The sequence below is a fragment of the Lepus europaeus genome, chromosome 7 (assembly GCF_033115175.1).
Source record: "Lepus europaeus isolate LE1 chromosome 7, mLepTim1.pri, whole genome shotgun sequence".
NCBI classification, from domain to species: Eukaryota; Metazoa; Chordata; class Mammalia; order Lagomorpha; family Leporidae; genus Lepus; species Lepus europaeus.
This window is the reverse complement of record NC_084833.1, coordinates 59,250,257-59,266,118: the sequence shown is the minus strand read 5'-3', so window position 1 is coordinate 59,266,118 and position 15,862 is coordinate 59,250,257. Positions and strand designations below refer to the sequence as shown.

Here is a 15,862-nt window from a genome sequence, read left to right as displayed (position 1 = left end):
AACGCCACCTCCATGTCCCCTGAATTCCCGGGGGAAAGGTGTTGGATCCGCGGCAGGGCGCGGTGCCCTAGCCCTCCTACCCGCCTTTCCCCACCACACACACACACACACACACACACAGAGAGAGAGAGAGAGAGAGAGAGAGAGAGAGAGAGTTCTTCCCCAGAGTCGGGGGCGGTGGTGAAGAAGGGTGGGCAGAAAAGCCATCTCCATGGAAGACGGGAGAGGCTAGCAAGGAGGCGAGGCTGACAGTCACGTAGTGGGCGCGTAACTCCCGAGCCGAGCTGGGGGGCGGAGAGTCACCTGGCGGGACAAGCAGCTCAGAGCCGGGGAGGGACAGGCCTAGGCGGGGCGAGCGGAGTGCGAGTGGAGGGCGGGGGCCAGGGCCCGAGGCGGCGACAGGGCAGGGCGGGGGTGGAGTAGGCGGGAGCCGGATCGCGGCGGGAGCCGCTTGGCAGCGCGAGCAGGTGGAGCCGCGGCGGGAGTCCGCCCGGCTGAGCTGAGCGAGGTGGCGGGCTCGGCGGGGGCCATGGAGCTGGTAAAGCTGAACCGGAGCGTGCAGGGATCCGGATCCGGACCGGGGGCTTCCCTGTGCCGCCCGGGTGGCCCCCTCCTCAACAACAGCGGTACCGGCAACCTCAGCTGCGAGCCCCCGCGCGTCCGCGGAGCCGGGACACGAGGTGGGTGCCTCCCTACGCCCGCGCCACAAGCTCCTTCTCACTGCACCCCATTACACTAATAACGACCCCCACGATGATCTTAACATTGCATATCCAAACGCCACGGGGTCCCCTCCTAGTACAATTCTCCCAGCCCCCGCGAACACCCCCCTCACACATTCAGAGCTGCCCCCGAAGCTCCTACAACTCCATCACAGCTTCCCGCCCTCTAGTTAGAACCCCTTCACATCCTGATCCCCTGACCACCCCAACATGCAGCCCCCTCCCCATCACATAGACACAATTGGGAGGCAAGGACCTCCTCCTTTGGCTGACACTTGCACATCTCTGCCTTTTCCATCCTCTTCAGAGCCAAGACTGGGAAGGGAAGAAAGAGGCAGGCAATTTTAGGAAGGGAAGGTGCTGGTTGAGGGAGGGAGCACTCGAGTGGGAAGTTAGGGTTGTAATCTCCTGTGTCCCACATCCCACCCATCGGCCTACCTCTACTAAATACCCTCAAGTCTGGATTAGGATGGACACTGGGTGATGGTCCTTGCAGCTCTTGTCTCCAATTCACTCATCCTCAAACCCTTGTCCTCCCAAGCTGGAGTTCTCAAGGCTGTGTGTGCTCTCTCTTTTTCTGTCTCCATGTAATGTCTCCAAATCCTTTCAAGCTTCCTCTCCAGCCTCTTCTCACACCTCGTAGAACCTGGTTTCCCCCTTCACCCCATCTGTTTGTGTCACCATCTCCTCTCCTCACCTCCCCTTCAGATTGCTGCCAGTTACTCGGTTTTCCAAATGACTTTCACCATTCCCATCAGCAGCCATCTCAAAATACGTTTTTCCCTCTCCTGCACCTTTCCTTTCCTTCCCTTCAGCGTTTCCTGAACGCGTGATATTATAGTCCCTAGGCTAGGTGTTGGGAGACACAGAGGTGAACTAGACCCTTTCCGTACTCTCATGAGTCCATAGTCAGGTGGAGGGGGGAGATGAGCCAATGGAAAGAAGCACAGTCAGCATGGAACTCTCATGAGAAGGTCTGAACCCCAAGGAGGTGAAAGTCCATGAACTTCAGAGGATGGAAGTTGGGAGCTGGGTCTTCAAGTTCAGCAGGTCTTGAGTTTAGAAGGCAGAAAAGGAAGGAGTGGAGCTATAGGATAGAGAGAAATGTTAAGGAGAAGAAAAGCATTCTAAATCCAAGAAGAGAAAGTTGGAAATCAACTGTAGTCCAAATGCCTGTTTACTCCATACAATAACCTATGCTTTCTCAGCCCAATGTTACGTGCTGTCACTTAGATTCCCTCATTCAGCAAATATTTATTGGAACAGAGATTTTATCAGGCAGAGGGGACATGAGTTGAACAAAATGGACACAATTCCTACTTCATGGATCTCCAAGTTTAGTGGGGGAGACAGAGTAAGCAGGGAATGGCAGCACAAATTGCCTTGCTAGGGGAACACAATGGAAATACAAGAGGACCACCTGCAGCCTAGCCTTGCCTTGGGAATTAAGGTGAGCCTCTGAGCAGGTAAGTTATGCATTAAAACCAAAAAGGTGAGGGACAGCCAGCCACATGAAAGGACACAAGAAGCAGAAAGCATCCCTAGCACAGGAACAGGATATGTAAAAAAAATAAAATAAAATAAAACCTTAAAGTTTAAACCTGTGTCACCTTTGTTCAGTGTGACATCATTTCTGAGCAGCTGTGTACCATTAAAGAGAAATAATAAACACTCAGGCTGCAGACCAGTCAATGTGTTTATGGAGCACCTTAAAGACCTGGCTACAGAGCATAGAGTTTATCCCAAGAGCAATTGGATCTACTGAAAGATTGAGTAGTACTGCCAGGATTCACTCTGTAGTGTAGAGGACGGATTGAAGAACATAAAATGGAATGCAGAGGAATACTTCAGAGGCTATTGTATTACACTGTTCTGGGAGAAAGATGATGCTAGCTTACACTAAGATACTTGCAGTAGGGTACAGAGAAGTGAATGGATTTGAGAGCCACTTCTGGAAATGGAATCAACAGAATTTGGAATTGATTATAAGTGGAGAGGATTGAAGAGGTCAAGGAATGACAACTAGGTTTCTGGCTTGGACAATTGAATGAATGTTGGTGCTATGTAATGAAGGCAACAGACAGCTAGAAATAGATTTGGAAGAAGGGATTATTAGCTGTTTAGAACCCACTGAATTTAAATACTGGGGAGACTTTCCAGTGGGGTTACCCATTCAGCTGTTGAATCTGGAGGCCTGGAACTTACTGGAAGGGTCTGAGCTGGAAATATAGATTCAAAAGGTCATTGCTTACAGGAGGTAATGGAAGTCAGAGCAATAGATGAAGTACTACAAAGATTGTGCAGAATGAGAAGAAAAGAGGCCCTGAAAGAGGACCCTGTGGAAGTATTTAAAAACCAGGCACAGGAAGAAGATTCCGTGAAAGATATCCAGAAAAAAGCCGTCAGAGAGACAAGAGCTGTGTCCTTCCAGAAGGCAAGGAAAAAGAGTGATAAGCATAGCAGGTGAAGCAGTGTTGAATGCTGCAAATGTAATTCAGATGACAGAATAGCATATTTCTTTTTTTTAAACTTTTTTAAAAATTTATTTGACAGATAGGGTTAGATAGTGAGAGAGAAAGACAGAGAGAAAGGTCTTCCTTCCATTGGTTCACTCCCTAAATGGCCGCCATGGCTGGCGCTGCGCTGATCTGAAGTCAGGAGCCAGGAGCTTCTTCCTGGTCTCCCATGCGGGTGCAGGGGCCCAAACATTTGGGCCATCCTCCACTGCCTTTGCAGGCCACAGCAGAGAGCTGGACTGGAAGAGGAGCAACTGGGACTAGAACCCGGCGCCCATGTGGGATGCCGGCGCCGCAGGCAGAGAATTAACCAAGCCACGGCACTGGCCCAGAATAGCATATTTCAACAACAAGAAATTCCTTAGGAGAAATTGTTAAGATCTGACTAGAGTAGGGTGGCGGTTGGGCTGGTGGTTGAGAGAGAATATGAGAAGTAAAGCAGGGTGTTTAAACAAACTTTCAAGAAGTTTGGTATAAGAGATAGAGATAAAAAGAGAAATAGGATTGTGCCAAAATTAGCATGGGGTTGAGGAAGGTGTATGGGGTGTGTGTGTGTGTGTGTGTGTAGTTTTGTCTTTTGGGTGTTTGTATATGTGGTAGAGATAGAAAAAAAATTTTAAATTGGTAGGAAATGTGCAAAGAGAATGGAAGATTGAAGGTGTAGGTGAGAAAGAGGTGAGAAAGGAATAGTTAATAGAGCAAGGATCCCTGAGAAAGCAAGATGTGACATGATTCAGAGTGCAGGTGCAAAAATAGTCCTCGCTTATCTGGATATTATTGCTCACATACATTCTGACGTTACCCGGGCAGTCAGGTGTCATACAGAGTGCCTGTTAGTCACATTCACTCAGCTATTATCCCACAGGTGCACATGCTACCCACACTTACTACAACATTGCCAACAGAAATGTAAATGTTGCCCACTTTATTCTTACATAATCTATGCAGACTTGAGTATAACCCATGTTCACTTAGATGCTACCCACAGAAATAGAGGTTATTCACATTTACTTAAATGTCACCCAATCATTTAGATGTTACCCACCCATCAAACACTTTCATTTTATCATTAGCTACACAAAATCACACATTCTTATGTTTAACTAGCCCTTCTCTAGATGCTACCCTTAAACTCACAACTATTATTCTTCCATATTTAGATATTACCTGCAAAGACTCAAATATTACTTCAGATACTCAGCTATTTCACTCAATCAGATTAACATTTTAACTTAGAATAATCTAAAGTGTTAACAGTTCACATCCATACCTACTTAAAAACTGCCCACACATACTTGGATATTATTTGCTCATTCATCTATTGTGATCATCACTTGGACTGACCCCCATTAACATATGTAACATATGTACTTGGGTTTCTCCAAGTCTCCCTAGATGACATCTCATTTCATAGGTAACAACTTCAGGGTACATGAGTTATATTCAAAGATCTGCTCATTCAAACCTTACAACACTTCCTTAGATATGACCTAAGCTTAAATGTAACCCACACTGGATCAGGTGGGACTTAGAGACATATAGATGTTATCCTCCTCTAGACATTACAGAAATAAGGATGACTTTCACCTTCACCTATCCAGATATTATCTCAAAGACTAAAGCATTAGCCAAAGCTCACCCTAATAATATCTATTACCTATTACATCCTTGCATATTATTTATTCCTAAGTTAATACCCACTGGTACTTGAATGTCCCTTATACAAACAGCTACTATCAGTCAGTTGGATGCTGTCTGTGCTCACTACAGAGATGTGGTATGACTTTGCATATATGCAGAACCAACATCCCCCTGGAAAGCAGAATTTAAGTCATCAGCAGCTTTCGTGTTCTGTAGAGCCCCTTTAAAGAAAAGGCTGGTTCTTGTATTGTGTCACATTGTTTGGTTTTTTTGTGCCATACTTAGCAGCCATCATATGGACAGAACCATGCAGATCCTCTAAACCCTGTGAGAACTGAATTGCCCATCTTCTGAATCCCTGGTCTGACTTCTCCTCTCCTCTCATCCCCCAGAAGGTGGTACCTATGGATAGACTATCAAGGCAATCCTGTCTGAACTCACAGAGGTGACATCTCCCATATTCCCACCTTTGCCTGAAATTCCTTGTCCCTAAAGCCAATGTGATGACTCATTTTCCACCACACAAACACACATGGATGTGCACACATATACACAGTCAGTTCTCATGTATTTTGTATATTAATTTTGTATGTTGGACATTTTAAAACAATAAAAAATTTTTAAAAATATTTTTTATTTGAAAGGTAGAGTTACAGAGAGACAGATAGAAAGAGAGAGAGAGAGAGAGAGAGAGAGAGAGAGAGAGAGAGAGAGATCTATTGGTTCACTCCCCAAATGAATGCAATGGCCAGGGGCTGGGCCATGATAAAGCCAGGAACCAGGAGTTTCTTCCAGTTCTCAAACATAGGTACAGGGGCCCAAGTGCTCGATCTGTCTTCTGCTGCTTTCCTAGGCACACTAGCAGGGAGATGGATCAGAAATGGAGCATCCAGGACACAAACCAGTAAACACGTGGGATGCTAGTGCTGCAGGTGGAGGTTTAACCCCACTAAACCCCACAATAGATTATTTTTAGAGTAGTTTGATGTTTACAGAAAAATTGACCGGAAAGTACAGAGTTCAGAGTTCCCATATACTCTCACACCTGCAAATACTGTCACGCCTGCACACACAGAGTTTGCCATAATTACAGTTGATGAGCCAACATTGATACATTGTTAATTGATTTATTAACTACATTATTAACTAAATTCTGTGCTATACATTTGGATTCCCTTTTGTGTGGTATGGTTCAGTGGATTTTGATAAACACACAGTGGCATGCATCCACCATTATAGAATAATACAGAATAGTTTCAGTGTCCTAAAAATCTCCTGTGCACAACCTCCTCATCCCTCCACAAACCCTTGGTACTAATATTGCTTTTTTTCTTCTTTTAAAAAGATTTGTTTATTAACTTGAAATCCAGAGTTAGAGAGAGGCAGAGGAAGAGAGAGAGAGAGAGATGTCTTCAATCACTGGTTCAATCCCCAAATGGCTGCAATGGCCAGAACTGTGCCAATCCGAAGCCAGGAGCCAGGAGCTTCCTCCGGATCTCCCACGCAGGTCCAGGGGCCCAAATACTTGGGCCATCTTCTACTGCTTTCCCAGGCCATAACAGAGAGCTGGAAAGGAAGTGGAGCAGCCGGGACTCGAATCAGTGCCCACTTGGAATGCTGGCACTGCAGCGGCAGCTTTACCTACAACATTAAAGCACCAGCCCCTAATATTGCTTTTAATTAGAATTTTTCATGTCTTCTGGTTGTTCAACAGCAAAGACCTGGAGAAATAGTGGTGCCTGGAAATAAGAGAGTAGCTGGGGATGCCCAGGAAAACAGCAGTGCTGTAAAAATTGCTGGTCATTTTTACTGTGACTTTGTTCTATAGTTTTCAGGAGTTCCCAAGCAGATTGGGAACTTCATAAAGGTAAGGCCTAGCCTCACTTTTCTGGTCCACCACAATTATCCAAATTCCAGGGCATGCGCATGGAACACGTCAGCTGGATGAATGAATGAATGAAAATATGCTTTCACACTTCAGAGTGCTGAACCAACTTGAGGTATGGTAATTGCATCAAGAATTATTTGAAGAAAGACATCCAGAGGAGAATTTGATGCAGTGAGAGGCAGGGGATGGGAGTAAGGGGTACTGGATTTGGAGGATGCACAGAGGTTGCAAAATGACTACCAGCTCTCTTTTTCTGGGTCAAGGATCTCTCTGATAGAGATTTCCCCCCCCCCCAAAAAAAAAGTTTCTTGATATACATACAAACACACATACACACACACACACATACACACCGCTCTCAAATTTGTCACTACAGTTAGTGGCCCATTTTCCACAGGAGATACGTATGATTTGTATGTAATAGCAAAAGTAACACATCTGAAATCATAGCCTATCATTGATCCCCCCTAGCATCATCCACCAAGTATCCAAAGAAAAAGAGACATTGAGGGGGGCATGCTGGAGCATCTTTACAGAGGTGAGGGGTGGATAAAGAGTTGGAAAGTAGGTGCATTTCTATTTGAAAAAATATTCATTCAAGAATCCTTAAAGCATGTGATGACTGCCTCCATGTCATCCCAGACATTACGCCAGGTGCTAGGATATACTGAAGAATGAGACAGACCTTGTCTAGTGGGGAAGACAGAAATAAAAGAAATAAAAGCAATAAAACAATCAGAGATTCCCTGGTAGGATATAGAGTGAGGGAGAAAGAGGCAGTTAGGTTAAGGATTGATTTAGGTAAGAAGGAGGCAGTGTGATGAATGACAGATTAGCAAGGGAGCAGTAGGAAGCAAAACATTTTAGGGATCCAGATTCTTGGCTTCTATTCTCATCAATGCCTTACTCACTGTGTGATCCTGAGCAAGTTATGTTACTACTGAACTGGATTTGGGAATGTTTTATAAATAACACTTACTCAATGCCTATAACAACTTTTAAAGAAATTATTATGAGAAAGCAATTCTATTTGGGGGCTAAACAAAAACAATCAATATATAGAGTTGCAGAAGGGAGAGTTTTACCTCTGTCTCCCAACCTGGAAGGTTCTGCCCCCTATACTTTCTCCTTTTGAGCACTAACATTCCTCATGGTAAGTGACTCAGTCCAGTTAAATTCAGTTCGGTGTTGTCCAGGTCTGCATGATTGTAAATGGAAGTACAAAGATGAAGCTTTCTCCTACAGACAACGACACAAACAAATGAGGCCAAGCTGTCAGCTCTGTCTTGCCCACAAACACTAGGTGTGCCTTCTGTGAGCTCCCACAGTTCCTCATACATCCCTCAACCTCACTCCTACCACACATCATCTGTTTACAAATCTGAGTTTCCCTTTCTACTGTGAACTATCAGATGTCAGGGAGTGCCTGATTTTCATCTCTTTGTCCCCAGTGCCTGGCACAGAGGGAATCTACTGTAAATGTTGAATGAGAATGAATGTTTGGAGATAATTAAAATAGAAGGTAGAAAGTAAAATGGGCTCTAATGGATGCATAAGGAATATGTATAGATCAGAGAAAGTGGATATTAATATCAAATGAGGCATCCAGAAAGGCCTTACAGAAGAGGTGGCAATCTACTTGAGTTTTGATAAACAAGGAATAAATAGGAATTCACCAGTTATAGAAAATAATTTTGTGATGGGGATGGAGGAGGGGCAGTTGTTGGTGAAAGTATTCCAAGCTGAGAAACTAACTTGAGCAGAAAGAGAGTCACAAGATACATGATGCATTCTAGAAACTGAGTCATCAGTTGCTTACGTGGGCACAGTGAAATGAGGAGGTGGGAGGAGCTGGGGGGGGGGAGGCAGTACTCACAGGCTCTTGATGACATGCTAAGGTTTGAGGTTGGTTGCATGCAAGAGTAGGAAGAATTTAGAACAAACCTTGAGAAGAGAGAGGCTTTTCTGAAAGAAGGGTGGAGTTAGATCAATTTAACACAACTTCAAGTTGTCAGAAGCACGGAGGAGCCAATTTCACCGTTTACTGAGCAGGCACTGGATTGGTGGGTGGGGGTGCGGGGAGTGTGTTCTTTGGTTGAAGAGGTCTGGCTGGATACTGAGGGCTGGGGATCTGCGGGATGGAGGTCTTGCTGAGTGAGGGCCAGACCCCCTACTGCCACTTCTTCCTTTTCCTGCCTAGAATTGGAGCTGGCCATTAGAGTCACTCTTTATGCAGTGATCTTTCTGATGAGCGTTGGAGGAAACATCCTCATCATTGTGGTCCTGGGACTGAGCCGCCGCCTGAGGACCGTCACCAATGCCTTCTTGCTCTCGCTGGCAGTCAGCGACCTCCTGCTGGCTGTGGCTTGCATGCCCTTCACACTCCTGCCCAATCTCATGGGCACATTCATCTTCGGCACAGTCATCTGCAAGGCCGTTTCCTACCTCATGGGTGGGTGAGACAACTAACTACCCTACCCACCTTGACCTTCTACCTCCTGAAGTCTTTGCCTGGTGTGGGGAATTTTGCCAGGGGGGACATGGGGCCGGGAAGGGGTGGGACGGATTGAGGAAGTCACACTGAAGAGTGTCTGATGCCAGTTTCCTGGGTGACTTCTTTTTTTTCCCTTGTTTAGGGGTGTCTGTGAGTGTGTCCACGCTAAGCCTCGTAGCCATTGCCCTGGAGCGGTACAGCGCCATCTGCCGACCACTGCAGGCGCGGGTGTGGCAAACTCGCTCCCACGCGGCTCGTGTGATCTTAGCCACGTGGCTACTGTCCGGACTGCTCATGGTGCCCTACCCCGTGTACACCGCCGTGCAGCCAGTGGGGCCCCGTGTGCTGCAGTGCGTGCATCGCTGGCCCAGTGCGCGGGTCCGCCAGACCTGGTGAGGGTGCCCGTGACCTAGTCCTAGAAATTCCCTTTCCATCTCCATCAAATGCTTGCCAACATTCCTCCAACTGCTGCAAGAATTCCATGCTACTTCCCATTTTGCAGCTGCCCCTGAGATCCAATCTGGGGCCCTTCCCTGGTTCTCTAGCCCGTCCCAGTGGCATCCCCATCCCCAATGTTACTCCAGCCTCACCTACGAACCTGGCCACAGCCCTAGAAACACCAGTCCTTGGTTCTTCCTCCATCTGTGACTTTGTCTGGACAGAGACCCATGTGACAAGTCTTTGTGCTGCCTCCAGGTCAGTACTGCTGCTCCTGCTCCTATTCTTCGTCCCTGGTGTGGTCATGGCTGTGGCCTACGGTCTTATCTCCCGAGAGCTCTACTTAGGACTTCGTTTTGACAGTGACAGTGACAGCGAGAGCCAAAGCCGGGTCAGAGGCCAAGGAGGGTTGCCGGGTGGGGCTGCCCCAGGTGAGTGAAATCCAGGAGGGGCGGGCCATTGGGAGAGAGGCGGGCCTAGAAAGGGTAAGGGCTGAAAGAGATATGAGCCGAGACTGGAAATGGGGTAAAGGCTTGCAGCAGGGCGGCAAGAGGGGTTGGGCTGGAAGTGGGGAGGACTGTCTTCAGCCCTGACTGCTCTCCCTCTGCTCAGGTCCTGTCCACCAGAACGGGCGTTGCCGGCCGGAAGCCGGCCTGGCCAGCGAGGACAGCGACGGCTGCTACGTGCAGCTTCCACGTTCCCGGCCTGCCCTGGAGCTGTCGGCACTGACCGCTCCCATTTCTGGGCCAGGCCCCGGGCCCCGGCCAGCCCAGGCCAAGCTGCTGGCTAAGAAGCGCGTGGTGCGCATGTTGCTGGTGATCGTTGTGCTGTTTTTCATGTGTTGGCTACCAGTGTACAGTGCCAACACGTGGCGCGCCTTCGACGGCCCGGGTGCTCACCGAGCCCTCTCCGGAGCACCTATCTCCTTCATCCACTTGCTAAGCTACGCCTCAGCCTGTGTCAATCCCCTGGTCTACTGCTTCATGCATCGCCGCTTTCGCCAGGCCTGCCTGGACACGTGTGCCCGCTGCTGCCCCCGGCCTCCACGAGCCCGCCCCAGACCTCTTCCAGATGAGGACCCTCCCACCCCCTCCATTGCTTCACTGTCTAGGCTGAGCTACACCACCATCAGCACGCTGGGCCCCGGGTGAGGGCTGAGATAGAGTGGGAGCTGAGGCAGGACGGGCCACTCCTACAAGCACGGACCCATCCAAACCACACTGATGCTGGCTACTGATGCCCAATAACACAGACCATCCCCAACACACACACACACAAAGGTAGCTTATCTGACACAAAAGGAACAGAATGGAGCCTTCCACAGGAGAGGAAGCACACTTCTGATCTGAGACTGAGCCTTGTCTGTAGAGACATGGCACTGACCTTGGACAGACCGTCGCTCCTCAGTGGGGACTCTGACAGGGCTGACCTGTCCCTCACACACCTGATCCTTTTAGGAGCTGTGGAGCCCAGCACAGGGCTGAACCTTGGGATTCTCCTGGACATCCCCAGTTTGATCACACAATTTTCTTTTTCACCAGGCCTAGTCTCACACCTCCCCCACCAAAGGCTGTTAAAGCACTGAAAAGTCCCTTCTTCCCTTTTCAGTTAAGGACTGTGGCCCTGCCCCTCCTCCTTTACCTGGCCTCTTTGAGAAATAATAAATGAATTGACTTCCTCTTGGACTTCCTTCCTGGACTTTTCTGGGGGACAGATGAGGAGGCATGGAAATTTGTGGAGTCTCTCCCCTGTCAGATCCTGACCACTGCTGCCCATTCCTATTCTACAAACCCATGGTCTGAGGCTGGATGAGGCTGTCATCCTGGGTTCACCCACTCTCCAGTCCGGTGCCAAAGTAGCTGGGAGTGGGGTGGGAGGTGAGATATCCATGACACATCACGATTCCTGCACTTGTTCTCCCAGGCAGTGCCATTGTTGAGGCAGTATGTTAATAGATTTGTATGTAAATTTTGATGAAAAGAGAGAAGGAAGCATTGTATAAAACTCAGTCTACTCAATGTCTTTGAAACATGAGCCCGAGGCAGATATGCAGAAGTTAATTAAGAACAAGGCCTTTTTATTGTACACTTGCTCGCCACCAGTGTCCAGACTTGGCCAAGATTCTTCCAAATGGAAGCACCCTTTCTGGTCACAACAAAGAGCCCTGGGGTGAAGAGGATGGGGCTGGAGTTTGAGATCCAGTCTGCTTTTGACTCTAAGACTGATGTGGCCCCAAAGACAGACAGGAGCCAGGGCAGAAGCCAGCAATGTCACTTCTATGCACAAAAATTGACAAACCAATGGGAAGACCAGGAACTGAGGATCTCATAGAGGGGATATACGTGGGTAATCAGAGACATAGAATGTCAGGATATGGGTTCCTTGGCACTTCTTGTTGTAACATGTTGGAGAAACTGAGATGCAAAGAGGAAAGTAAGCTGCCTGAGGTCACAGCAAAACAAAACAAACCATGTGGACATAGACACTGAGCTGGATGGGGGGAAGAAGCCATAAACATGAGGGGCACATCCAGGTGTTGTGAGACTAAAGTTTATAAAATTGGGCCCCCTATTTGAAGAAAAGGAACACAAAATCACAACTACAACATTTCTAGGACCCTGAGGAGGGCTGTGGAAGAGCCCTGCAATGTAAACCTCGTTGCCTCCAGAATCTCTCTGCTAACGACCATGAAGAAGGCCCGGAGCAAAGGACATGAGGAAAGAGGACAGCTCTTCTGTTCACCAGTGTTCAGATTGCTCCCATCCATTACTTCCACAGGATTCTGGGCTGCAAGAGGCAGAGGAAGGACGAACAGAAGGAAGAAGGCGTTCCAAGCCGTCAACCTATGACAGTGCTGGTTAAAAATAGAATCCCAGCTGGTCTGAGGGGCTGAAGGGAGACTCGGGACTTTCATGTCAAAATTTCTGTGCGCCAGGAGCAGGCTTGCCCGCAGGTTCCCCAGCACATTCCATCACCTCCTCTAAAGGGATGATGGAGGCTGCCCCACAGTGAGCCCTCCGGCTGATGACCACCAGATGGCTGCAGGAGACTGATGGGAGAGACCTGGGTCCAGCCCCTTTGAGCCTGGTGTCAGAACCTAAGTACTGTGTGGCCCAGGCCCAGACTGGAATCTAGCACACAGGCATGATTTGAAAAACACTACTTCACATACTGTAGCCGTACAGTGTGGAATATTCATGTGTCCATCACTGTGTGTCCTATCCAGTCATCAGATGTGGAACATTGGACTCCTCCCACCCACTTTCCACATCCTGAAACTGACAAAGCATGTCAGGTCCAGATTTCATATTACTGTCTCTGTGAAGTCCTGCTTGGCCCCTGCAACACAGGATGTATGCCGATCAGCACTCAGGGCTTTCTCTCTTCTACCATAGTTATTTGTCTTCCGGCCTGATTTCCCCTATTAGGCTGATAATATGGGAAGATGACTGAGCCAGGTGGGGTGATGTAGGGAGTGGCAATCAAATCTAACATTTCTTGGTGCTATGTGACAGGCATTTTATGTACACAATTCATTCTGTTCTCAGCTCACTTCTATAGAGCATTTCTCTTCATTTGACAGGTGAGGAAAATAGAGATGAGAAAAGCTTAGGGAGTTATATGAAGCCCTGAAGCCAGAATAGAACCAGGAACTGAGTGCAAATATCTGCCTGCAAAGTTTTCTCTCTGTTATTCTACATTGACATTTTTTAAGCCTTTAAATTCTGTCTCTGCCTTAAAAGTTGTGTGATTTTATGAACGTTGTCTCATTGAATTTTAAGCTGAGTTTTAAAAAATTGGAAAAATTACATTAACCCTGTTGTTGCCATTAGAAAATGAATTAGAACAATACTCATGCAATGTTTACCATTGTATCAGGCTCATAGACTAAGAAGGGCTAGACTTGTGACTGTCTCAAGACCAGCACTTCCAAGAAGCAAGGGCCTTTGCAAACAGATGGCCAGCCACAACTGAGAGGGACAGAATTCTGGATCCAAAGGGAAGCTCAGGGTCTCCTATGAAATGAAACTAGAAAGTAGTGAAGTCAGGATTTGAACCCAGCTCTGTCTGACACAAAAACCCATACTCTCTTCACTGCACATCCTGACTCTGATCTCCCAGAGGGATTGTTGATGACTGAAGAGAAATTAATTTGTTGTGAACAACTTGGAATCACTCAGGACTCTCTCAGGGCTCAAAGTAGAAGAGCAGATGATTAAATCTATAACTCTGTGGGCTTCCATCCTTCAGCAAGCCCCACTTCTGCTGTCACCATTCCTTGAAGAAATCCCCTATAGATTACCTCCACAAAATAGCGGTTGGAGCAGTTGTCCTGGAGAGTTCACCCCTTCAAACCTTCCAGGAAAGCAAGTTTCATGATTGTCTCAGAAACCACAGGTGATATGGGAACAAAAGAGAGAGAAAGGGAGCATCACAGTAAATGTGCCAGAAGCTGGCTCTTGTAGACATATTCAGCCAAAGTCTTGAATGACCATACATTTGGGTAAGGCAGATCCAATAGTGTGCATGGGACATTTTATGGAAAGACATTTTTCCTTAAAGTTAGCTCCAGGAGCAGGCAGGTGGGAGGGAAAGAAAGAGATAGAAGGGATAAGGAAGAAATTAGGTCCCATCTGGAGTCTATGCTTTGTTGCTCAGACACAAATGCCTATGACTGGGTCCTCCTAGAGACTGTAGCCCTGATTGCAGATTCTAACCATGGTCCTTTGGCTGCTTCCTATTCTCTGAGCTTCATTCACTGCCTCCCAACCTTCAGGTGTACTTGGTAAGCCATACTCTTGGCTCATCAGTAGCAATATACACAGTGATTAGCATCTCCCTGTGGATAGGGCCTCGTCTGGGAAATTTAAATCTAGCCTGGCTATGTGGCCACATTTGGAGGACAGGAAAGAGTTAACCAGTCAGGCCCATTGAAGTAACACTTTGTCTTAATAAAATAGTTTTGAGGTCAGAACTCTAAGGAGGCATATCAGTGGGGAGAGATTAGACATAGAGGGCTCTTGAGGAATGTAAATTTGAATGATAAGGCTGGTTTGATGATTAGACCCTCTGATTTCTCAGGGTGAGACAAGCAGGCCTTGAGCAAGGTGGAGAGGCAGAAAATCCAGACATTCCCCTCTAGTATACAGGATCCCAACTACCTAAACAAGACTACAACACTGATCGTGAGCAAGGATGGGCAGGTGCTAAGGCCTCATCTAGACAAAGGCACAAGTTTCCAGAGAGAAGTGACTTGGTGAGCAGGAGAAAACCTCCTTTCCGCCTCAATCCAAAAATGACTCCCAGATCTTTCCAAATTCCCTGGAGTAATCGGGTGGCCCTACAGGACACTTGAGGGAAAGCTTCCAGACCTCCTAGATTGTGGGAACCTTCAGTTCAGCCTAGAAAAGTCCAGAGCAAGGGTGATTGGATACTTGAGGTAGAGAAAGTATGACTTTAAGTGCAGAATTTTTTATTGCTGCAAACAGAGAGGTGGAGGACCTTCATATACAAGGGTGCTTTTGAAAATTCATCGATGGGGGCTGACGTCGTGGCTCACTTGGTTAATCCTCTGCCTGTGGCGCTGGCATCCCATATGGGCGCCGGGTTCTAGTCCCGGTTGCTCCTCTTCCAGTCCAGCTCTCTGTTGTGGCCTGGGAGGGCAGTGGAGGATGGCCTGGGTGCTTGGGCCCCTGCACCCACATGAGAGACCAGGAAGAAATGCCTGGCTCCTGGCTTTGGATCGGCACAGCACCGGCCGTAGCTGCCATTTGGAGAGTGAACCAACAGAAGGAAGACCTTTCTCTCTGTCTTTACCTCTCGCTGTCTATAACTCTACCTGTCAAATAAATTTTTAAAAAAAGAAAGAAAGAAAATTCATGGAAAATAGAAATAAAAAATGAGTTTAATTTGGTACAAAAAATTGAAATGCATAGGGGTCTTCAAACAGTTCATGGAAAAATACATATTATTAAACGAAACCTTTGCATGTATTGCAATTTTTTGTGCCAAAATAAACTTGTTTTAATTCTATTTTCCATGAACTTTTAAAAGTACCTTCATATGTCAAGCAGTAGCTGTGTCTGCAAACTTACAATAATAATGCAGGTTGAACCAAAACTAGACAACAAAAGTGGGGATCTAGCCAGAGGAGACCAATATG

The 15,862-nt window shown here is 47.3% G+C and overlaps 1 protein-coding gene across 1 annotated transcript; it reads left to right on the top strand.

Moving 5' to 3' along the window:
* Positions 1-529: 529 nt before the first annotated feature.
* Positions 530-11,356, top strand: CCKBR (cholecystokinin B receptor). The gene is made up of 5 exons (XM_062198152.1): positions 530-680; positions 8,968-9,219; positions 9,404-9,653; positions 9,958-10,130; positions 10,312-11,356. Exons 1-5 carry the CDS (start codon positions 530-532, stop codon positions 10,848-10,850), a joined length of 1,365 nt encoding a protein of 454 aa, XP_062054136.1. The 3' UTR covers positions 10,851-11,356.
* The last annotated feature ends 4,506 nt before the right edge of the window (positions 11,357-15,862 follow it).